We start from the raw sequence: 24,693 nt of genomic DNA on the forward strand, positions 1-24,693 counted from the left end.
TAAAATAAAGCACTAGCCATAAGGTAGAATCTGACACTGAAAGAGTTTCGTCATTCACATAGGCAATGATCTCCTCCTCCATCCTTCAAGCTTTGCTCTTGCTTGTCAGGGCTCTTCCTTTTAAACTCTGTCCTCCTGATGGTGAGTGACCTGACAAATGAGTGATGGTCAATGTGAATTTCCACATCTTTGGTCTCTTGTCCCACATGTAAGTCCTGACCAGAATTCCGCTTACTCTAGCAGAAAATTTGGGCAAACGGAGAATGGAGTTGCACTCAGATGAGCTCTCTGTGCTCCTCGTGTGTGGTTTATAAAGCATGGGGCACTGAGTAATAGGAAGAGCAATATGAAACTACTGGATAGATACGGCAGGTAGCAGTGGGCATGGTTCTCATTTTCTGTCCTTTGAAACACAAATAATAAATAAATAAATAGAACCACTGTTTCTACAACGCGTCCCTTATACATTCTAACTAGAAGCAAATGCCATTGCCCTACTTCTAAAGAAAACATGCAGGTATAAAAGCGTGTGGATGCTTATGAAAGCATCTCTCTTTCTTTTGACTTAACAGCCTCTGTAAATTTTAATCCTGCCATCAGTTTTAATCCCGCATATTTCTGACTGTTTCACTTTCTTTACTGCTTATTTGTTAGATAAAGTGAGTGCAGATACTCCTGAGGTCTGTTATGCCAGCACTTTTAGTTTTCTCTGCTTACTGTAACAAAATAACAACAACAAAAACCCACTCCAAACATTATTTACTCAGATTCACTAGTGGTTTGCATCCTGATATTTCCAGTGATGCTAATGACCGGACAGATGTTGAATTTAAGGTTGTAAAAAACCCCTTTTGTTTAGGTTTCTATATCACCTTTCTGTAATCACTGTGATAAGAAAGATGTTTTCTTGGTCTGGAGTCACATCTCATATGTAGTAATTTCAGTGGTAATAAAATTTTAAAGAAAGAATTTTTAATATATTCCAATAGGCTGTGATAAAAATTGCCTTGCAGCAAAAATAAAGAGTTAGAAGGCATCATTTGAATTCTTCCAGTATTCTTGCCTATCAGCTTTGCTTTGTACTTAAAGCACGTGGAGGACTATAAAAGCCTTTAACTTTCAGATTTGCCCCTTCTAGCAGGTTTTTGAGCCTTGGTCTTCAAATATATTGGCGATTTGTCTAAGCAACAGTTGTCATAGAGACAATTATTTTTTTACTGGGACTATATTGTTCATTTTTTGTGATTTTTAGTATTCCCATCAGGCGCATCTGTACTTAAAACAAACACAAAACCAAAAAACTGCCTTGTGAATTCCTGCCTAGAGTGTTCTCTGTCTGATCTGTGGTGTGCAAATTTAGAGTAATTAATTTCTTTTTTTCTGTGTCCTGATTTTGCCTCCTGTCCAGTGGTTATCTCACCTGTTCAGATTTTAACTGGTACAGGAATGTTACTGTCTTTTTTGCACATCTTAGCCCAGTAGTGTCTTACCCTCAGTAGAAGCCTGTAGGCATTGAAATAAAAATGGCTACACTTCTTGTTTTCTCCTGAAACAATATTGTGGTTATTCTGGAAATGTAGAGGATGTCAGCTGAACTGAACAGTCATTTGAAGAACTTGTTAAGGACAGAACTTAACCATTGTTTTGTTTTTGACTCTGGGTACAGAATGTGTTTGACCGGACTTGAGCCACCAGCAAGAGTGACTGATAAGGGATCTTTTTTTGACATGGCAATATAAACCAGGGCAAATGAAATATGGACAAATTCGTGAGCTTGAATATTTATTCTTGAAAAACTACTAATTAAGGTGGAAGAGATTGGAGTTCATACATGAGTTGTAAGTCAGACAAGAGAAACATAATGACGTGTGGTGGTGACACACATTTGGGAGACAGTCAATGTCAAGTGGGGATTAGCATATTGTACAGAGTAGTTCAGGACAAATTGTAGAAATAGGTTGAAGTTCAGTTTGACTAAGAGACCTTTGTGTGCTTGGAGACTAAGAAGAAAGATTTTTGCTGTACAGTAGGAGTTTACTGGAGGGGAGGGAATGACTATAGAGAAGAATGTTGATGCTTTGTTTGATGACAGGATGGTGACGAGTAAGTCTCTAAACAAGTATGCGTTGCTTCAGCCTAATGAAAGAGAAAACGTACCTGTCAGGACATACATCCAAAAGTAGATGACACTTGTGAAGGGAGAAGAGCCATTGTAACTAATGGATGATGTTGTCACAAGAAAAAAATTTATGAACATCCCATTAAGAAATTTAGTATAGGAGCTAGAAGAAAATTACACCAGCTTTCCAGTGGAACTTGTAAACGTTACATGTTTTAAGTTGGAACTTGATAAGGTTTTGTAAGGAGTCTTGTGGTGCTATAGCCTGTGATTGCTGACAACTGAACGTGATACACTGGAGAGTTGCATCCATCCTTTCCATTTGGGTATGAGATTTTTCTGCTCAGTGCCACACTTACATTTCTTGTAAACAATAATAGTGAAGTCTTCACTTCAGAGATTGCATTAGCATACTATTTTCATTCTTGCAAAGGATGTAATATCATAAAGACCCTGGTAAATTAAAGAAACTTCCATTTTAAAGACTTCTGCCAGGTCATGCGGGAAGCCAGCTGCTGAGAATGGGCAGGGTCTCAGGAGCCCATAACACGGAATATCACTCAGGTCCTGGTGTGTCGAGTCACAGACTGAGGAGTTCCTGAGCTGACAGTCAGGTGTGATGTATTATACTAAAAATCCTGATACAGATAATGCCACTTGTATTAAGGCCGAAGAAGAACATTTGCAATATTGACTTCTGCTTACCACTGTTTATGCTGTGGGCTAGGAACTTCTATGTTTTCATACAGATTTTTGTAGAGAAAATGGGTTTTACTGCCCTGTTTTTCTGTGTCTCTTTGCAGAGCATAAACAGAACCTTGCCTCACTCTGAACAATACTCAGAAGAGAAGAAAAAGTTGTCACTGATGTTAAAGAAAAAAAGTAGATAGGAAAAAAGGGAGGCACTGTTTAAACTGTGTTCTTTTTTTAAAAAAAAATGCTGGTGTGCTCGCAGTGATGTACACTGAAAGCAGTCTTCTGCTTTTCTGGTGTGTTTTAGCTTGCTATAGCCAACGTTCACATCTGCAAGATACCTGCGTGAGCATTAGTAAGTTTTCTTTCCTGTACAGTGCTTACAGGCCTAGGCTTTATTTTAGTGTAACAGAGAGCAGTTTTTTGCTTTCTGACAGTCTTTACAGCCATTACTCATTGGGAATTAATCCTTCAGCCAGGCCTTTCATTTAGGTCTTCGCTGACTTCTTTGAGGGTTGAGTCCTCCTTGAAAAAATCAAGAATGTAAATATTATTCTGCCATTGACAGAATGTAAATATTTTTCTTTTCCTTGAGGATTGTTTGGCAAGTGGATAACAGGTGCAACCAACTTGTATAAAAATTAGGACCATTCAAAAAAAATCTGTAGTAAATTTTTTAAAGGCAGTGACTGAAACAAGAAGTCAGGATTTCAGTACTGTAGTACATCATTTAATAGCTCCTCAAAGTTGAAGGAAAAAAGATGGCAAGAAATTAGGATTCACATTGTTGAATGGTGGAAACTGATCCCTCCATTAACATCATCCTTCTCAAAGAGAAAGGTGTGTTCTTTTTTAGTATGAGCAAGCAACATCATCCATAATTAGCTGAGGATCAGCCCCAAAGTTATTTACTGTAAAGATCTGTTAAATGCCAGCCACTGATGGTACTGAAAGTCACTCTTTAAGCCTTAAACACATTTTCCTTCTGAAATAAAAAACATTTACTTAACGAACAAGATGCCAATAAAAAGTAGAATTACAGAAAAGTTAATTAATGAGATGACTTTAATAGTCCTATTTTATTTCTTGGCAACAGAAAGCATATGACAGTCAAGTGTCTGCCAAATGTTTTATCTTGATGTTATCCATTTGTGATCCGTTCATTGCTTGGCGCCCAAATTAAAAGCCAAGTCAGGGGAACACAGTCAATATCAGCAAGTTCCCAAGCTACCTTTGAGCATGAAAAAGCAGAGGGAGGCTGCACGTTATTGTAGCTTTGCAAACACTTAGCTTAGCTTAAGGAAAGACAAAGTTGTTAAATAAATCTTTAAATGAGGTGTAATGGGAGACTGCCATTTTCATCCTGGAAACTCTTTACAGCTCAGTGTATCACAACTGGAATATTTGCATTTCTTGCAAGCATACATTGAAATCCCAGTAGAATTGACTCAGCCTCCTTCCTTCCTGCATGGATATGTCGGGGAGCATGCAATTTACTCCTCTTTGCCTTCTGATGATGGCTGTAAGGACAAGGATGTCTGGGCTTTTTCATCAGGGCTGTCACTACCTCAGTATGTGACCTTGGAAAATAACTTGGTGTCTATATGGGTGGAATTTTTAAAACTAGCTGCCTAAAATTAGACATCTAAAAATAAACAGCTTGTATTCTTGTAGATGTAAAGTCTTGTTTCAGATTGTTTTATTGGGAAAATTTGGCTTCTATGTTTGTTTACCTGTAAAACTGAGTGGTGTTGAGAGACACGATAAAATATTCTGAATCTTTGTGCAGAGAAAACATGTACAGAAGGATTCTTTATTTTATTTTATTTTATTTTATTTTATTTTATTTTATTTTATTTTATTTTATATTTTCCTGAGGATGTAAGAATTTTGGCCTCAATTTAATCAGCAGGTGACAGGCTTAAAAGCAGATAAAGCTATTTTGGAAGTGTTTCTTCATATAGCGGTTGAATATAGGATGGAGCTCACTACTTAAGAGTGTAAAGCAATGAAAAGGAGGGATGTATTCCAAAAGGAATTAGAAAAAAATGTAGGGAATAGGTGCATTGGTAGCTGTTAAACACTGATTTGGAGGCAGTCTCCATCTAAACCACCATTTTGCTGCAATGTGTGAGAGAATCTGGAAGGATCCCTCAATACTTGCCCTGGTTTATATGCTTTTTCCCTTAAGCACTTCCTCTTCACCACTAGCAGAGGCATTGCAAGTTTTAGATCTTTATTTATACCTTACCTAATTAAAATACTGTACAAGTTAATTAATGTTTTTAAAACACTGAGATCATCAAATGAAATGGATATGCAAGAATTTCAAATGATGTCTGAAGGGGGAGGGAAGGCCTTTATCTAACTACAGAGATTCGGTGTTCTGCCGTTGGCCCAAGTCTCTCTCATAATGCATTTATCCACAGGCTGCTGCACTGGATTCTAGAGATGTCTGGGTACTAGTAGTTCTGTATTAATATAGGCCTCCTTTTAAAACCATGTGACAGTGCTTTGGGATACAGTAGGATGAAAGGTACATAAATATATGTAAAATGCTATAATTGAGATGCAATTAGCAATGCACAAGAAAGGAGCATTTACCTGGCTACACTTTGTCTATAAAGTTTCGTTTTCTGCAGCGCAGAATACATGGCATAACACTTGTTCTAAGCAGTTACACTTAAAATAGTTGCTGTGCACAAGCTCTGAGGAAATTACTGTAAATTTGTTTCTGCTGTTAGATAGAGGCATTGACAGCGATGCAATAAATTCACAGGATGGGCAAAAAATTCTGGAGGAGTCACCACTGGAAACTGTAAATGAGAAGAAGAATTACTAGCAATCAGGAGTCTCAGCCTAGATTGGGAGGTGAGGGAAATTGCTGAAGTAACGAGGAAGAGTCTGCTTGTAATTTTCCTCCTGTGATCTGTTGGTTCTGATGCTGTCGCTTATGAACCAGCTGTGGTGAAAAGGCTGTGGCGTCTGCAGGAACTGTGTAGGAGCATTTTCTATCATGTGGGACTTGGAGTGAGAAGAAGTAAGGAGATAAACTATGAAGGAACAGGGTAAGTTAATTTCCTTTCATAAGAACTTATTGGTCTCCTTTAAAGTCTCTGTATTTTTTTTTTCCCCTATGGTTTTGTTTTGTTTTAAATAAATAATCTGCTTTAAACAGAAGGTGTAATGGCTAGACCGTTGGGATTCACGAGATCTAGATTCAGTTTCTAAGCTGGGCGTAGAGTTTTGTGGTCCTGGACAGATCAGTTAGTTTACCCGGTGTTTTCCTCATCTGTAGTATGGAAAGAATATCTCAACAGGGATAAAATCTTCCAGGGAGCAGACTGAGCTAACACGGTCTAATGTCAACTAGGAAGAACTACTTTTGAAACTTGAAGGAGAAATTGTGATGCCTTACATGTCTCCCACTAGATGCAACAGGAATGTGCTGCCTTATGGATCCATGGCTGGCCGAAGTGGCTGATAACATTCTCGATTAGTGGGTTTTCTGATAGTAGGTAGTTTGTGATTGTGGGCGCTTCTGTTTGGGTTACATGAAGTCTGGAGCGAAAAAAAAGGCAATAAAAGGAAATGAAAATCACATGAATGAGCTCTTAAATTTAAGACATGTCAGATTGTTGGTCTGTGTAATGGAGTCATGGAGAACCAGTGTATCTCTTGCAGCATGGGGGCTGATTATTCTCAGTCACTTTGTGGGAATTACAATAGGCCTGAGAACTGTGTAGGATGGAATAAGCTAAATCCGATGAAACTGCTGGAGAACTAATAGCCAGCAAGTCTCTGCTGAGCTTTAGTAGCCAACAAAAACATCTCTCTGCTGAGCGTAATAGACTGCAGTATTTCAAAGTCATGTCACTTGGTGAGATTCATGTGGTTTTTTTCATGGGAACAACATACAATGTTTATGACAGCACACTGGCAGATGTCAAATCCTCCTGAGTTTTTGCAGGCTAGACCTTCAGCATTGGGAAACGCTAGAAAATAGAAATTCCTGAGTTGAGACTCGGGACTAGTACAGTGTGTGAGAAGTGATCAGTTCTTGCGTGGTGTACAAAACTACTAGGTAGGGTCAGTTAATTTAACATAAATGAAGATCAACATGTAATCAATTATATTACAGTGGCCATGTATATGTACATACACAGCCATATAGAAGACTGAAGTTCATGTGTGTCTCAAATGTAGCGTCTAGTGCTATAGCTACTAATAATACATAGCTAGTGTGAGCGGGATGACTTGTGCAATATGTAAATGTATATTGAATCATTCTCATCTTCCTTCTCTTTCATCTCTTCACCTAAACAAAAGAGATACAAACGTGGTTAACTGCGGAAGTCACACCGACATACTTTAGGAACTTGTCTCTTAATGAGGACAGAAGAACTTATTTCTGGACCCATTGAGCCCTTCACCGTTGTATCTGAGACGAAGTAAATAAAAGATATAAATGCTAGCAGTCAACACTTCTTGAGAATATAGAGCTTTAATTTTTTTTTTCTGTCAGTAGAAGAGGAATAATTGTATCTGCTTACCACATCAGAGCGGTGGTAACGGTAATTAAAGTGTAGAGTGCTTTGATTATTAAAAAGAAGAATGGAGGCATAGAGAAAGCTGTGTTTCTGATGAGCTGATCATTTTCGGTCAGGCGTGTTAAAGTCCAAACAGAGTGAACGCCCTGTCCTGCACTGCACTTAATTTGGCAGCAAGTACAATGTGTAAAGCCAGAGGAGGAGAATGCCAGACTGAGAGTAAAGGTGGAGAGAACAGATTCTGTGCCTGTATTTACATTTGCCTGTGCGTCTGCATGAGTGTGTATTTTTAACAAGCTGGCTGAGAAGATGACAAGTCATTGTGGGTAAAATGAAGTCAAGAGTTCAGGAAAATCAGTATTTAGTGTTTGAAGAAGGGAATTAAAAGTAGTTGGCCAAAATTTGGTTTGACTTAGCAGTTCCCACCCAGGAACTCAAAAGTTTTTGTGTGTTTCTGGCATCTTTTCATACATGTTTAGAGGAGAACTAGCAGGCTTTTTGGTCATCTAAAGTGAAATCTTTAAATAAAATGAAATTCTTGTTACAGCAGCACCTTGCAGTCCATAAAAATTTCCAGAGTACGGTAAGTGTGTTCTAGAGAGGGCTTTGGGTTGCAAGTTGTCGGCTTCTGCACCTTGTGTTTGACTGCTTTTCAGTCACATTTCTTAGGACATGAGGATTATACAACTGCTCTGTCAGTCTTCCCTCTCTCCTCCTTTCAGGGAAACAGAACTCAAAGATACTAACCAGTAGTTGAGGTACGGGAGAAAGATGAGAGAGTGAAAGAAGAGAGTGTGTGGTTTAGGAGGTATGGGTGGAAATTAGAGATATTGAAGCAGTTAAGGAAAACAGCTTAAAGGTTCTGTGGATGGATTTAAAGGACATGGAGAGGAACTGGGAAAGCCAGCAAATGGAAAGGAACTAAAAATATTTCTGGGAATGGTGTTGCCAAGAGGATGTTACATGAAGGTAATGCAAACCTGATGGGTGTTGAGGATGCTGGATGCAAATCTGTCAGAAAAAAAAAATCATTAATTCATCTGCTCACGGAACAGTTTGTCTCTGGATATGTACAACTGCGTAGAAGGAAATGCCTGGAAGTCCACACTTATAATGTGGACTCACGTGGAAGTATACACTTATCTAACCTAGGGAAGATGCCTAGGTCTTTGTCTTTCCCTACTATAAGTGTATGTGGAAAGTGAATGGTGTTTCTTTGGTCCCTGTCTTCCACAGGCTGTTACTCTTTTGTTTAGGTGCAATAATCCGTAAAATAAAAGCAGTGGAGTGGAGATGAGGCACAGAATAAAATAAAAAGAAAACAGTCTCAGGACAAAATCAAGTCTGTTTGCAGTCAGCCCTTGAGGCTGGTTAGGACCCTTCTGTATGAAAAAGAAAGTTATCAATAATATCAGCTCCTTCGAGATGGTCAATATATGGGAACATGTCAGTGTTTGAAAGCCAACATGCCATGGTCCTGATGACTCATGGAATATCTAGAGGAAAATACTCTCTCTTGCTTTAAACTGTTCGGGAACACAGACACACCTATTCTGCCCGGGCCACTCCCTTCAGTGCGGTTCAACCCAGGAAACACTAGGAGTAAAGCCATAGAGCGAGCCACCTCTGGCAGATCTCTCTTGTTGCTCCGGCTTGTCATCTGTGCTCTGAAAGGCTGTAGCTTCTGAGGCCCAGAAACGTTACTGCTTGAGAGCACCAATGGAACTAGAAACGCATCACGGCTGCGCGAACGGCAAAGGTTTGTCCTGGGCTGTAGCTCTGCGATGTAAATCTCTGTTGATAAATTGCGTGGGTTAAGCCATCCACAGGATGTTAGTTCTTGGATTTCCAGAAGGGAAAAGGCTGAAATTGGGATGTCAGTTGATAGAGCAATTTCTTTATTTTAGTTTGAGAGCAATTTCTTTATTTTAGTTTGGTTTCCTTTACATGTTCCCATGTTTAACTGCTGGTTATTTTAAACTGGTGTATTTTATGAGCAGTGGACTTTGTTACATGGCTGAACAGTGTGTGCAAGTGTCTGCGTGTTTCTGTCCCAGACTGGATTTTTTAATATAAGGAGCAGAGCACACCTTGATGGAATTAAACAGGCTTGTTATCCACCTCTGGCTCCATGTGTATTTCTGTGAGAGGTACTTCACTGCTCTGTTTTGCAGTGTCTGTCTTCTAGGTAAAGATGATGACAGTGCTCTATTGCTGCGGGGTAGGTTCTGTACAGAGGTGTTAGAGTTTTGTAGTGGAAGGTGGCATCGAAGTTCAAAGTATTGTTAATTAATGCTTTGAATGAAAAGCTGATAACTGATTTGTTTTAGGGTGCTATTGAGGGCAGCTTTCTTTGGAATTTAACCTGAGGAAACATCGTTGTGCAATCTGTGACTTACTGACTGAGCACATCTATAAGTTCTTGGCTGTCCTGCAACCATCTGTCACTTCTGTTTGCTTTTGCGCAGAGAGGCAGGCAGCAGGATGTTGAGCAGCTGTTGCTGGTGAGCGGTACGTTTTCCTTGTTCAAAGGTGCTGCAGGTATGACTGTGCAGTACAGAATGCCAGCGTGTAGCAACCTGCAAGGAGTTACTAGGAGATGAGACCCAAAGCACTTTGCTTCTCAACACCAAAAGCACATTCAGCACAGTTTTGGTGGTAAGTTACAACAAAGTGATACAAAGTGGATACTCTTTGCATCCAAGAGGCATGCAAATCTTAGTTTGCTTAGTAAACATTTCTCTTTTTTGTATCACAATCTTAGAAAAAGGCAGCAAAAGAGACATAAGTACAAAAAGATGTATTTAGCTTGCTTGGTAGCTCAAGTGTGAGTAGTTGCTTTCTCTGTTATGCTTGGACAGATAAACAATCCCTTGGGGTACCCATTTGACTTCAGGGGTTAGAGCTGGAGGAAGTAAAGTCTTATTTTTTCTTTACATTGTCTAATCCAATATTTGTCTCTTAAAAATAGTGTCTCACACAGATATCATCTATCTTTGTGGATCTGGAGCTTAAAAAATGTGCAGGTAGACATATTAAAGAATTGTGTACATCTCTTCATGAAAAGTATCACTTTACCTTAAAAAAACCAACAAACCACAACCCAAACTTTCTACCAAGTGTTTATAACAACAAAAAATATTTTTTCCATTGCTAATTAGTCTTTTTTAGGCCAAGCACTTCACGTGATGTTGAACTAAATATAACAGTTCTATTTCTGTTGTTTCTCTCAATGTGTGCTGAATTAAGTGTGCAAAATTTCTTCTTTTTCCCTCCTTATTTCTTTACTATTTTATTTTTAAAATGCTATTTTGGATTTATTACATTAATATAAATGAATCTCGACAGAATTACAATGCAATAGCATTTGGTCAAAATCAGCTGTTTCTATGTTGTTGTGATGTGGGAAACCACCGTATCATTGTGTGAACATACTGATCAAATGAATAGTTGTCCGAGTCCCGTAGGAATTCGTTGTAGTGAGGTTAGGCTGAATATCTGGTTCTCCATTCTGGACCACCTATGCTGAGAATTGGGGAAGTCATGCTTGTATCTCTGCCTGCTTTGGGTCGTGTAGGTGACCTCCTCCAGTGTGGATATGGAAATCTCTTCTCGCTGTTGGGTCCTGGTAAACTCCTGACTGCCACACTGATAAAGCATAGGAGAGACGATGGATTAGTTTTTCTGGCTACTCTTGGTGTGTGCACTTTCCCTTCCCTAGCGTTAAGAGGAGGTTGAGAGTCTAGCCCTTTCGAAATCTAATATGTAGAGAGATACTTTTGGGGATAATTGTTTCGTCATGTCATTAAAGTGGGTAATGAAAACAGATTGCTTTGGTTTACTTTCATTTCTAATCAGTTTCATGTATTGGCTTCCACATTCTAGGAAAATGATCCACTGATTCTTTTTGTCACTGTCTATTTTGAGTTGGAAGGCCTCACCTTATTCTGATGATAATCCAGGAAGCAGCTGGAGAACTGAAATGTTTTACTTCTTCAGAAACAATTGGTTAATTCTAGGAAAAGTACTGGGAGGGTTTGGATTCCAAAGAAAGCATATATGTGGGGAAAAAACTCAATAACAAAACAGTCAGAAAACCACTACAAAATAATACATTATCTTGTAATTAATTCATAGTTAAAAAGGAAATAATTGGAAGCTGCCAGCTGAAACTATGCACAACATATGCTTATAACATAAGGTTCTCTACTAACAATCCTGTGGTGGTCAGCACCTGTTTTAACTGATTCATCTGAAAATACTGCTCAGTGCTTCTAGAAGTTCATCAATCAGTTTTTTATTAGCATAGCCTGACAGGTTGGCTGTCCTGCCTACTTTCTTTAGTTGTTGTTGTTGTTTTGCTATTCCCGATTGCAGAACTGTTCCTAAATCATACCACGGCAAAACTCCTACCAAAAACCTGAAGATGCATAGAGAGTGTTAGTACCGGAAGGGATATTGAAGCTGAACTGCATGGAAAAGGAATTTTTTTTTTTGATCTTTAGTTTGTGTCAGTGGTAAATCTGTGTATTAAGCACCACAGTGGTAATGTTAACACAAATAAAAGAAAACTAACCTTTACTCTAGACTGAGGGAGTGTTTACGCTTAAAAAGCCCCAAACAAACAAACCTCCCAGCATGCACTGGTAATAGTTGTTTGAACTCTACAAAGACCTGAAGAATCAGACTTCTCATTGTGAGGTAACTACCTAGGTGCAGCACTTAGTGTAGTTTGAGTACCAGGAGGTATAGAGACTCTGTGATGATGATGAAGAATGCAACAGCAGATTGTCTCTCAAAGATGACCAGGGCCATCTTCACTTTACATTGTGTTTTAGTTACAGTTTATATAAAAATAATTAAAAATCCACACTTCTGTTTAAAATTCACCTGCTGGAAAAGCTACTTTTGTTAGTAGCCCACAACACGCATGACAGTGACTGGCGAAAACAAATAACCTCAATAGATGGCTTTTGGTCAAACAGTAGCAGGATAAGATCACGAAATTCTTACTGAAGAAATACTGCTGTAAATCATGGTTGCAAATATAGTATGGTAAATATCAGTCAAGCAGTCAACATAGTGGTCTTAGATTCTTTGTAGCTATTCCATTTGACTTGTTCACCATTCCTAGAATTTGTGATATCACTGGAGTGATTTTCCCAGCATTGTAAGACCTTATTTCCTGCTTTCTGTTCCAGAATTGTAGCTTGCTAGATACTGAATGCCCTCCACTTCCACTGCAGGATTAAGATTCTTGACTTAGTGCTATCTTTGAATAACTCTCATAGGATTTGATAGGCACAGCTTCACAATGTCGTACATGTCAGGGGAATACCATAAGATAAGGCCTGTTCTGTGTTGAGTGGCACTGGTAAAGAGCAAACCCAGCTGTACCTGTTGTCAGGTCAAGGACATATTTCTCCTTTTTAATGTCCTGTCAGCTTTGAAAGTTTGGTGTGTTTCTCTGACTGTTGCTTTTCCTGTTGATGCCAGATTACAGACCTTATTTGAATAAATTGTTCTTAACTATCAAAAAAAAAAAAAAAAAAAGTAAAATGAGACCATGGAATACCCAAGAGGAACAAAACCTCAGTTTATCAAATACTGGTAGCTATATGGTACGTTATATGTCATTTCCCATCATTAATAAATTGAACAGAATACTTTTGTCTGCCCTATCAAGGTATTTTCAGATGTGTCCAGGCCTCATTTTTGCCTGTACAGAATGTGATCCCTGTGTGAGGAGTGAGCTGCTCATAGAGTCATAATTTTGCTTAACTGACAGTTACTTCGTTTTTAACATGGCTCTTCATCATTTGTGTATGTGCATGCAGCTGATTTAACCAGAAGATACTGCTGACCACAAGAGGAAGGGTTCAGCAGTGCTGTAGGATTTATTTAATTACAAAACAAAGATTAGCCAACACAGCATATTTAAAGCTGCTTTTAGTAGGAATGTTGGCTGTCAATGAGCTGATCTGATGTCATTTCTGGCATCCTGTAGCAGTGCCATACTTTCCACTACATAGAAAGGTAACCTCCTATTCTTAGTTTTGATGGACATTGACAAAAAGTTTGTACTGGCTTCTGGTAGGTACTTAAATTAGTCCTTGTAGTACGAAGAATGAATCTCTTTTAGAGCTTCACTGAAGCTAGGAGAGGTCAGTATGACTGCAAAAGTTCACCTTGTAGAGTTATGCCGTGCTCTGAGAATGGCTGTGGTGATGGAGACCTTGAGAATTCGATGTAGCAAGAGAAATGCTTAATTCTTCTTATAGTTGTGTGTGCTCGTTCTACATCCACAGTAGAAGATCCACTGTTAGGAGAAAATGGGGAATGTTAAACTAAGATGTTCAGGAAGTCCTGCAGTGACCTAGAGAAAACTTTCTTCTAATATAGTTCTGTGCTCAGCATTTGAGTAAAGTTGCTGTGTATATTTCTGTAATCACGTGACTTGTCAGAAGAAAGTGTATAATAATATCCAGTTTATTTTAATACATAACAAGAGGAGTGGTGCTTTCTTTGATGTCATGCTTGTAACACATTGCTCTTTATAAAGGTACAAGAAATAAATACAAGGATTGAAAAAACTGTGAGCTTTCAACTTTGATCTCTCTGCTTCCCGGCTTATTTCTGTCTCAGTTACTATGAAGTGTACATTGCAAAGAGAATGTTACAAAGCTCCTCTCAGCTGGAAGACAAACGTCGAAGTTCAAGAAAGGAAAATTAAAGAAAAAAGTCTGATTAAAGGAATTACATTTATCTTGAAAGTCTTTGCTTGCTTGAATCTACCTTTGTGATTGTTTGGAAAAGCAAAATGTATGTGAAACACAATGAGGAGGTACTTTAATAAACCATCTCTGTCTCTTGGGGCCTCTAACTAATATGATTTAGTTTTGATTTTTTAAATTTACTTTGATTGTTGTTCTTTAAGTGGTTCTTTACAGGCTATTACAGGCTGAACTGTTAAATAGTAATGACCAGAAGTAAGTAGAAGAAAATTAAAAATTTTTAATATTTTTCCACAGTACTTACTTGCTTCTCAAATACCTACTTAAATAAAAGATACCTAAACATTGCTGAGGACTAGAAAAAAAACCAGTTTCCTACTGAATATCTGAAGGACTGCCAGCTTCTGCCGGGATTCTTCTTGCTAATTATTCCCTAGAGTGGCTTAGGCGTCTCTTTAACTGCAGGCATAGTGCGTGGCCCCACGGAAGTCGTGGGATTATTTATAAGCTTCGAGATAGGCAAGCACTGGAATTGTTCTGTTGAGTCAGTAGTTCAATCATCCAGAGTCTTGGGGATGCAGCAGTTTTTGTGTTTGTATTTCATATAGCTCTCAGTATATCCTACCTACAAAATTACATCAGGTATCAGCAATGGCAGTTATTTTTTTTCTTATATGTGAGTAAAAAGGATTGGTTTTGTTCTAAGAATACGTAGTGCAGTGTTCTTGACATTATAGATCAATAGATTAGCCTTGTGCTGCCAGGAAATAAAATGCTGAGCCGCCTCATCTTATAATAATGCAATAGACGGATCCATTAATGCATACACAGTTATTTTGTGTCTGAAAATGGTCGAGAACAAAGATATATATTTTTTTTTCCATGACTAGTCTGAAATAAACATTGGAATTGAAAAAGTAAGGTAAATAGCCTTTGGTTGAATCATGCTGTTTGTCATAACCTGATAACTGTGCACTCTTCTAGTCACAGCAACCAGAGTAACAGTGGTTTTGCTTGTTTGGGGCAGAATAGCTAAAAATGGAATGTTCAGATCAGAGAAAATGTGCAGAATTAGTTATGTTTGCCTTATCTGGTAACATGATTCTCTAGGGGAAATGAGCACTTTTAGCATTAAATAAGGGCTGCAAATGCTTAGGGACAAACAGCAAGTCTGTGGGAGTGCAGAGGCTGCATGTTTCTCAAATCCCAGGTTAGCATTCCAGCCTTTCAGTCTTATTTTCTTACTATTAATCTCGCTATTTATTAATAATTTGAATAATTGATTATGGAAGCAGATACTTTTGTAGCTGTGATGGCATTAAATGCTAAAAATGGATTTCAGCAAATAGTTTTGCTCTCTATTTAAATAGAGTAGAATAGGATCTCCATAGGCTGTTCCAGATATGGCAGTAGTTCATCCGGATATTTGTGACATTCTTAATTCTGCACTTAGTGTAACGTCATACCTGAGACCTTTGGTCATTAACAGGAAAATAAATCAGCATTGCAAGTGCAGTGCCACAGAAATTGTGCTTCATTTCTGAGTGGTGGCAGTAGCCTGGCATGAACAGTAAATGGAATGGAGACCTCGGTGAAAACATGCCTTTAGGCAGAGGTGTTAGAAAGCACGGACACTTCAAGATTCCGAAAATGTAATTTGTTTTGGTTTGTTTTGTTAAAGGACAGCTATAGCCAGAATTGATTGCAGAATTATTTTGTGTGAAGATCAAATGAGGGAAAGAGAGTGATGAAGCTACTTAGTTTGGTTCCTTTGGCAGATCAAGGTCCAGTTCTGAATATATGGATTTTCAGCTTTCTGCCCCCAAAGACACTGTCTGTTTTGTATCACGGGCTGGGGATTTAGTTGTCTGTCTCTGCTTTAGCTTTAAAAGTGGTAGAAGAAATAATTTTAAAAATGAGACTGGATAACCTTCCCAAATTCCAGTTTCCTGCAGAAGGTAGAAAAATAAGAAATGTTTTGATAGATTTAAAAAATGTTTCAATTGGTGAGTTTGGGAATTACAAGGAAAGTGAAAGTTATTAAGGTGTTTTAAAAGTTTCACAGAACAGTAGTGTAGAAAGAGTATTTTGTCCTATGTTGGTTAGTTTGAAGTTCCACAAATAGTTTTGTTTCTTGCTTTTAGATAAGCTTAATACGTGCTTTTAAAAACAATTTATGTTTATTTGCAGTATTCTTAGTGGAAGTGGATTATCCAATATAGAAATGATGTAGTCATGTATGAAATATATTTAAACCATTCTTTCGTTTCCAGTGGATGTGTATCTGATCCCTGACAGCAGCCAATACCTGATGCTTTAAAGGAATGTTTTAAGTCTTCCAGAGCTAGTAGACAGGACTTTTCTAACTGACATTATTGTGGTTTTTTTTTCCCTAACAACATTTAAATATTTCTTTCTGTGATTGATTTTTTTTTCTGTGTACTGTTTCAGCCCAGCTAGTAATTGCACATGATGGTAAATGACTGGTGTTGCTCTCTCTTTTGTCAAAGATGATGATTAGATGTAACCTCAAGGATATTATTTAGATATTATTTTTTGTTTAATCTTTATGTGCACAGCTTCACTTAAGAATAAACGTGGTGGATACTGGGGTTTAGGGAAGTGAGTCAGATTCAATTTCTGAATGTACAGCAAAGGGAAAAGCATTCCCAAGAGCTTGTTATGCTGCCTGTCCAGCTTTACAATGCACTGCAAAGCTGGTCTTTTGTTATCAAAGGCTCATGTGCCATGAAAGTTATCATACATAGTTGGTAACAGGAAGCTGAGCACAATGCTTTAATTCAGCTGAAAGATTTTGCAAATGTCATCAGTTGGGAAAGGAAATGGACACCATGTCGTCTTAGTTAAGCCTGAGATAGTTGTGTTTTCTCTTGAGTTTTATCCTGGTTGCAAGTTGTAACAGAAGAATAAAGGGCAAAGCGATGTTTCATGTATGTTTTGGAATGAACACCAAGAAGAAATCAATTGTCCTGGTTTTGACTGGGACAGAGTTAGTTTTTCTTTTTAGCAGCTAGAAGAGCTCTGTGTTTTGGATTTAGTATGGGATTTGCTATGAGAAGAATGCTGATAGTGCACTGATGTTTATAGTTGGTGCTGAGACATCAAGGACTTTCCAGCTTCCTGTGTTTTGCCAGTGTGCAGGTGCACAACATTACAAATACACTGTGCATCACTTGCTTGCATATATTTTTATCATTTTATATATTGTCATATATTATTATAATTATTGCTTTTGATTTTTTTATTTCAATTATTAAATTGTTCTTATCTGGACCCATGACTTTCCTTCCCTTTTCCCCTTTAATTCTCTTCCCCATTCCCCAGGGGTGGGAGAGGGTGAGTGAGCAGCTGTGTGGTGTTTAGTTGCTGGCTGAGTTAAACCACAACATCAGTACATAAAATAACATTTCCTTTCTTAGTTCTGAATTGGTTTGACAAAATAGTTTGTGCATTCAAATCTTGCTGTTAATATAAAACTGAGATCCAATTTGCAGTGCACTGCCTCAGGAGATTCCTGGATGGGTTTTCAAAGAGTTAATATTTGATGCAACATAAGATAATACAAACGTAGCTTCGTCCTATTCAGACTTGAACTTGCTACTGTCCTTTCACATAGACATTCACAGACTTCATGGACTTGACAGACTTTGTAACAGTTCTTCAGTACTGTGTTTTGCATGTGCGTGCTGCAAAAACAGGTGTTTTGGATGGAGTTTGGCTAATGATGAGTTAAATTTCAGTTATAATAGCAGTGAAGAAAAAATCTTGAATTGGCAGCTTGATAACAAGCCTATATGGGAGACCCGTGCTGAATGGGTTGCTCAGCTGAGCAAATCATTTTACCTTCGATACCACTTTAACCTGAGTTAGCCCTTCTCAGTAAGCCACTCTTTTTTCACCAGTATAGATGCGCCCTGTGGCTTTGTTGTCTTTATGTTCCTCCTGCCTTAGGCAGTAGTATAGCTTATATTATAGAACCTTGTATGGGTTGAAACCAGTAAATTAACTTGGTAGAGACTGTAAAATTTATATCTCTGTGGATCCTTCATAGCCTTTAACACCCCTGAGTTGTTTTTAAAATATATATTATGCTTTTATAGCAATAAATTGTTGAAGTAATATTAAATATTAATAATTAGGCTTTTCAATCTGTTGTGAGTAAAATTTACATCTAGATGTACTAGAACAGATCACTTTAAAAAGTGTCTACTTAGTAGTAACAGTGCTTAATATAGACATCAGCAGCCATTATGTGATCTCTATGAAATATTTTTTCATGAGTGGATAAGATCTTAGTGAGGAAGCAGCAAGTGTTAAGTGGATGACAAAAAAAAAAGTGTAGTGGACAAGGAGCATATTTGTTTATGAGGAACACCTGCTCTTCACTGGTAGTGGTCACCTGAGTCAAGAGAGTATAGCCAAAGCCATTCTGCAAGGATTTAGCTAAGCAGGTGTCCTTGATTGTGTGATTTGTAGTGGATTTTCTTACACTCCTTCTCTCCTAGTAAGCCTGATAGTGCTCTGCCTTTGTCTCTGAGGAGCAGAACAGAGGCAGGTATGTGTGGCCACTGCAGTTGGCCTGGAGCAGGACTGCTGAGTCAGTTCTTGTGTATTTTCTTCTCAGCCAAGATAACGACAAGATTGCCTGGGCTTCATGCTCCAGTGAGAGAGCTGAGAAAATACCCTCTTCCTGTTGCTCCTGGCTGTGGTGCCTTAGTTCTTCTGAAATACGTTGTGCTAGAAAGTGCCAGAAAGTGCCAGAAAATACGATAATGGTAGTACCTGGGCTCTTTTTTCATTTTTGGTCCCCAGAAGATATATACCATTGAGAAGCGGTGAATGGTAATGCTTCATGAACTAGTGGTGCTCTTACAGCACTGGATGTGTCTGCTTGCTGGGGTACGTTATAACACGTTTCAGTAGTGGTGGTAATTCTGTTTCTGGTTTTGAGCTGAGGAAATATTTTAAGTGTCTAACTGATCTGAGCATAATCCCAACAATATTTCCATTTGTGCAGCAAGAGAATGGATTTTGCTGCAATTTGAAAATATTTTCTGTGAACTATTGAAATATAATAAGCTGAGATACTTTTTAAGGACTAAAACATGATTAATTCAAAAGCCACAAAGTAGCTTTGCAGTACTGGTTTTTAAAGCTCAGCAGATTTTATGTAGTACTTAAATTATTAATGGAGATAAATTGGAAGAGGAAGCTCTGTTGTCTTATCAGTCTCAAGCAAGCAGTAGTTGGTCAGCTGCAGAGAAAGGCAGCTCCTTCTGAAGCAATGAGTGAACAGGTCCTTGGTGAGGAACCCTACAGGAGAATGGCTGTGTCGATATGCCCAGAAGATGACTGCCTGTTTTGGACATTTAGGTAAAATTAAAGATGTGCATGTGGATTTTTTGATCTCCATTATGTGGATGAAGTGTTTCCTCCAGTTTACACTAAATAGCTGAGTGTTTTGTCCATCAACCTGCAGTCTTGAGTAAGTAAATTGTGTTGTCAAAAGTGAAAAAGCTGCCCGTATGGAGTAATTTTACCATCAGCAGAAACCTTTTGTTTCTTTTCTGTGTGTGGGTGTGAACTTGAATGTTAGAGTGGTTTCTTGCTCTCTCTTGCTGTTCAGTTGTTTTATTGCTTGGATAACTATTTCTTGGTATAAATAGACATAGTGCTTGCTCATTTTTCATGTGTGTGAAGGCCCTTCACCCCTTGTGCTCTCAATATCTTTGAGAGTTCTTACGTGGGAGAAGAAGATAATCCTATTGCCTTTGACAGATTCATGAAACATTATTTAGGGGCTATCTACCTGTGCAATGAATGTGTTACCCTCTGAAGTGGTATGAGGGAAAAGGAAAATTTCATTTTGTTTTACCTTGTTTTCTGTGCTTTTATTTTCATTTTTCTTTGTAGCTAGGTTTGCTGAACTAGTATGACTGACTTAAATTTCTTGGTTTTTTGGTTGATGTTTTTATTGCTTTCAATACAAGAATAAAGTCACACTGAAATGCATTTGCAGAAAGTTTAATTCTGATGGCAGAAGCAATTAAAGACAGCATTAGTGCACTACACGTTTCTGTCTTTTATTTAGCTGAAGGGCCAGTTTAATCCTCAGTGTTGCTCGGGAAGATGGAGGGATGTTACTTCCACTATGATTTTAGCCTTTGGTGTCTAATTTTTGCCATGATTCAGTGCCTGCTATTCGGTTGTGCAATTTATTTGTGCATTGCGGTCAACTTTTTTTTTGTTATTTCTATTCTAGTAGCATTAGCACAGAAGCTTCTGTTCCTGGTTGTATGTGAAACATATGCATTTTTATTACCAATTGATTTGGTGAATTCAGAGGGAATTGAATAGGAAATGTCTTGAGACAGCTGAAAATGTTTATAAATAAAATCTTTATGAAGTTGGTAATGAGATAAAATATTTAAAGTAACTAGTCTGCCTAAGTCCTGTCTCTTTTCCAGTCCGTTGTGAAAAATGTCAATCTGGAAAGTGCCCATACTTCAAACCGTGCTCTGTGAAGGCTTGAGCCTCCAGCACTGAATACTGGGATTAGGCGCAGCTTTGAATTGGCAGTGATTTAAAAACATTTTGCTACTTGGCAGATGCTGAGGAAATTTCCTCAACACTACTTCTGGGTTGGGCGCCCTGGATTCCTGTGAATGTGTTTCAAGAAACATAAGGACAAGGTTGTGCCCTTGTGTTCTCTGCCCTTTTCTTTTCTCTTCAGCAAGAATATTAGAAATCAATCTTTTCCACTTAATCAAGTACTTGACTTCAGCAGTAGGAGATTGCCACCGTCTTTTTGATTCTGGCTAAGGCTAAATTCCAGTGCTTGGTAACAGTGTGTTGTACAAGGCTGTCTCAGGCCTTGTCCTTTACCTTGGACACAAGGATCTGATCCTTGGAGCCAACTGCCCTGAACAGCCCTTCATCTAACTCGGGAAGCCACTGTGATGCTTCCTGGTCTTGTTTTGCTCACTTCTACTTCTTGTCCTCTAATATTTCATATTAGCAAGATGGAGGCTCTTAAAAACATACCTTGTATTTAAAAAAACACTGACCAAAAATCATACTGCTTTGTGTTACAAGCAGCAGCTAGTATGTGGTCTTTGAGGCTGTACAATGATAGCAGTAGCCAGGGCTGGAAAGGGGCATCATTAGAGGGGCCTCTCTCAGAGGAAGGAGGACCTTATTTTCATTTAACAGGATTATTCTACATTGACACGTTAGGGTCTAAACTAGCTGTTCCTGTGGTCCCCCACCAATCCCATGTGTCCTGGTGACAGAAGGAGACTGGATTGCACTTCACTATTTGAAATAACATTGGACCCTTCTACAGTGGTCACAAGCTGACTGCTTCTGTGGTGGAGGTGCTGTGGAAAAGGGCACTGGTCTGTGCTGCCTCCCAGGCTACCGCTGGAGCTGCTCCACCTGCAGAAGTCATGTCTGCCGAGTGCAGGAACAGCTCCCTGCATGGGTGAAGGTGGATTCTGTCTCTAGTGCCTCTGCTTTGCCCTTTCATCTGTCACTTAGTTGCAACTCTTCCGGGCAAACTGCAAGTTAAAGGAATCAATAGAGGCATTATACGGCATATGTGACGTTGATTATGTAGAAGATGACTGCAGTTTCTTCTGCCTGCTGCCACGCAACAGATCATACTAGTTTAGTACTTAGTGCAGTAGCTGGTGTAATGCCTGTCTAGGTGAACATAGCTGGAAGGTTGAAATCGGCATGGCTGCAATGGAAAACTGGGAGTCAATCTTAAACCAGTGCATTTAAACTTCAATGAGGGACAAGCTTTTCTTCCAGGATTTAGGCAGCCAAGCTGTAGCCAATGTTGCAACAGTTAAAAATGTTACTTCGGAGCTTACCTTTCTGCTTTCGGAGGATTAACTTCTGCTGCAGAGTTAATGTCAGGGCAAGGTGTGGTTTTGCCTCACCTACCTCAAAGGGCAAAGTCCACCTTGATGTGTTGGTGAGGTAGGATCGTTGCCGCTGCTGTTGTCAGATGTCAACATCCTTCCCTGATTATCCAGCAACAAATGATACTCTTGTACTAAACTGAGTTACTTGTGTTAGAGTACATCCAGCTGCCTCCTTTGAGTCATCCCTCTGCTTTAAGCACAGAACGGTGATCCGTCTTCAGCTAAAGTGGTAGAAGCTTTTGGAGATTCAGAAAGTCTATTTTATCCACTCAGTGGCTGTGGCATGCAGGTCAGTAGCTTGTGAAATCTGGGAGAGATTGAAAAATTGCTGCCAAGCTTCATTTCCTAGTGGGAATACTTAAAACACAGCATTTGCTGAGATCTCTGATCTGACAGAAGATACTCTAAGGCAGAATTTAAATTGCTGTATATATTGAGCCAAATATGCATTAGTATCACCCCATTAAAATTAGTAGAGTGGTGCAGATTTATTCTGGCTTTGTCCCACTGTGTTTGGGATTGATTATAAAACCCAGCAGAATGGATGTTTAAGGGGAACTGATTTCAGCCTTGTTTTCAAGATAACATAGAAGTCTACGACTTGAAAAATAAAAGCAATTGACAATAGTAAATAGTCTTCTCTCATCTGTAGATGGTACTTGAACTCTGAGTTTTGATGGAAAAATTAAATGACAGTTTCTCACTGTGCTCAGTAAGACTATTGGTGTTTTTTTTCGCCTTTTAATTTAGTGAATCCCTTACTGGAAGCAGTGCAATTATTACACCAGGTCATTTTGCAACTGTAGCTAACCTCTGTATGTTAAAGGGATTAAAAATCCTGGGACAAACATTGTCTGTGCAGTTGTCTCTGGGATTTTGGCTGAGTAAAGAATCTGAAATTGTCTCTGAGCACGTCCTGGTCTGGGGTCTGCCTATAGCTTTCTCTTACAGATGATGAATGGTGCTTTAGGTTGGGGTGGGTTTTTTGGTTTTTTTTTTGGTGTTTTTTATCTTTTGTGTTGGAATTTCCTGTGACTTTCCAGTGCCCCGTTGATGATTAACTCTGCCTTTACCCAGGGTAAAATATTCATTAGATGATGAGATTAGCAAGTCACTGGAATTGGATTAATGTAAATACTTCTTGTAAGTGAAGCAGGAAGGGTTGGCACAATATCTGCAAAGCTTCTCCTGTCAGCTACACAGGAAAGTGGAGAGGAAGAGCAAAAGCAAACCAATCCTCAATAGTTAGGGGAAAGCTTGAGTGCTTTTGTTTGGAATACACAGCGAAAGCTGCAGAAAGGATTTCTCCAAACAAATCTGCTTATGAAGTAGTGCTAGCCAGCCTCTGTACATTCCTCAAAAAGGAAGACCAACATGCTCTACCTTTACTATAACCTTTTAGCCATAGCACACGTACAGACCTGGCATGGAATGGGCATAGTAGATTAAATGCACAGATGTGTGTTTGTAGCTTATGATGATGATTCTTCCATAATGAGATTTTTGACGCAGTAAGGTTTTTTGTTTTTAAACTAATCCTCTTATATACCTCAGTTACGTTCTTTCTCTTGTCCTGAATATTAATCTGATTTTCAGATACTCTTTATGGTTTTGCTTCTGATTTTTGCATTCCCGGGGATGAGTTGCAACTGATTACAATAGTTTTAGATGGCAGTCACCTGATCAAGCATACTGTAGTAATCTCTTGAAGATAATCACTAAAAATATATCTTCCTTAATCTCCTTTGCTGGATAAGAGAAAAAGAGAAGGATTGGTAAGGGCAGTGTGCCGTGAGTGGTAGATTGAATACATGCACTACAGTTTGCTTTCCCTAGCTTCCTCCAAATAGAAATGCCATCTTTCCCCATCTTAAACAGCTTTGGGAAGCTGTGTGGATCAAGGAAAACTGAAGAAGTCGTGCTGGAAAAGGTGAAATTCCGAAATTCAGTTAAAAGGATGTCAATTATTCAGGATGGGGATATTGCAGAGGTCTTGTATCTCATTCCTAAGCAGAGCTTGCTGAAGCAACTGCCCTACTTGAATCCAGATGACTACTACTTATGCGAGCGGTTATTTGACACTCCTGAGGATCTGGGTAAGTGAGGTCTGGCATCGGATCTTGATTTTTGCTTGATAAATAAGCTAACTGTAATGCAATTTAGCTTATTTTTCATGTAGCAGCAAGATGCTTTATGACAGCAAGTGTACTCAGGTATGGAGAAATATTTTATCACCGACAGAGAGGAGGGAAAGAAGAATAAAAAGGCAGATTAGAATCTGAATAGTCAAAAGTAGGTGATGGCTATGGGTGCTGCTCTCTCTATGTGACCATCCTGGGGCAAAGGGGACCTTAATCTGCAGAAGTACTCAAGCTAGAAGAATACCTTTTGAAAGCACAACATCCTGTGGTAGTGTATTCCAGAGCTTTCCTATGGGTTTTATGAAACTGTATTTCCTTTTGTTTGTTTTAAACCTGTTGCTAAGTAGATTCATTTGAAGCTGCCTCATTTTGCAATTGGAAGAGGTGATTAAAAGTATTTCTGTGTTCACCTTCTTCTTGTCACTTGTGAGTTTGTTAGACTTCTGTTGTATCTTTTATCCAGGTACCTCCTTTTCCAGAATAAGCAGTCATAATTTATTTAGA

The 24,693-nt window shown here is 38.7% G+C and overlaps 1 protein-coding gene across 3 annotated transcripts in view; it reads left to right on the forward strand.

Moving 5' to 3' along the window:
- The window catches only part of ABLIM1 (actin binding LIM protein 1), a 217,432-nt gene that overhangs the window by 54,470 nt on the left and 138,269 nt on the right, over positions 1–24,693 (forward strand). For 2 of the 3 annotated variants that reach the window (XM_086616546.1, XM_086616547.1), the window contains exon 1: positions 23,901–24,144. The exons of the other annotated variant lie outside the window; for it this stretch is intronic. In XM_086616546.1, coding sequence (XP_086472672.1) covers positions 23,901–24,144 — 244 coding nt within the window. Of the gene's footprint in view, positions 1–23,900; positions 24,145–24,693 lie in introns of those variants that run through there. 3 annotated transcript variants of the gene reach the window in all.

The sequence above is a fragment of the Tauraco erythrolophus genome, chromosome 9, assembly GCF_009769465.1.
Source record: "Tauraco erythrolophus isolate bTauEry1 chromosome 9, bTauEry1.pri, whole genome shotgun sequence".
Taxonomy (NCBI): Eukaryota; Metazoa; Chordata; class Aves; order Musophagiformes; family Musophagidae; genus Tauraco; species Tauraco erythrolophus.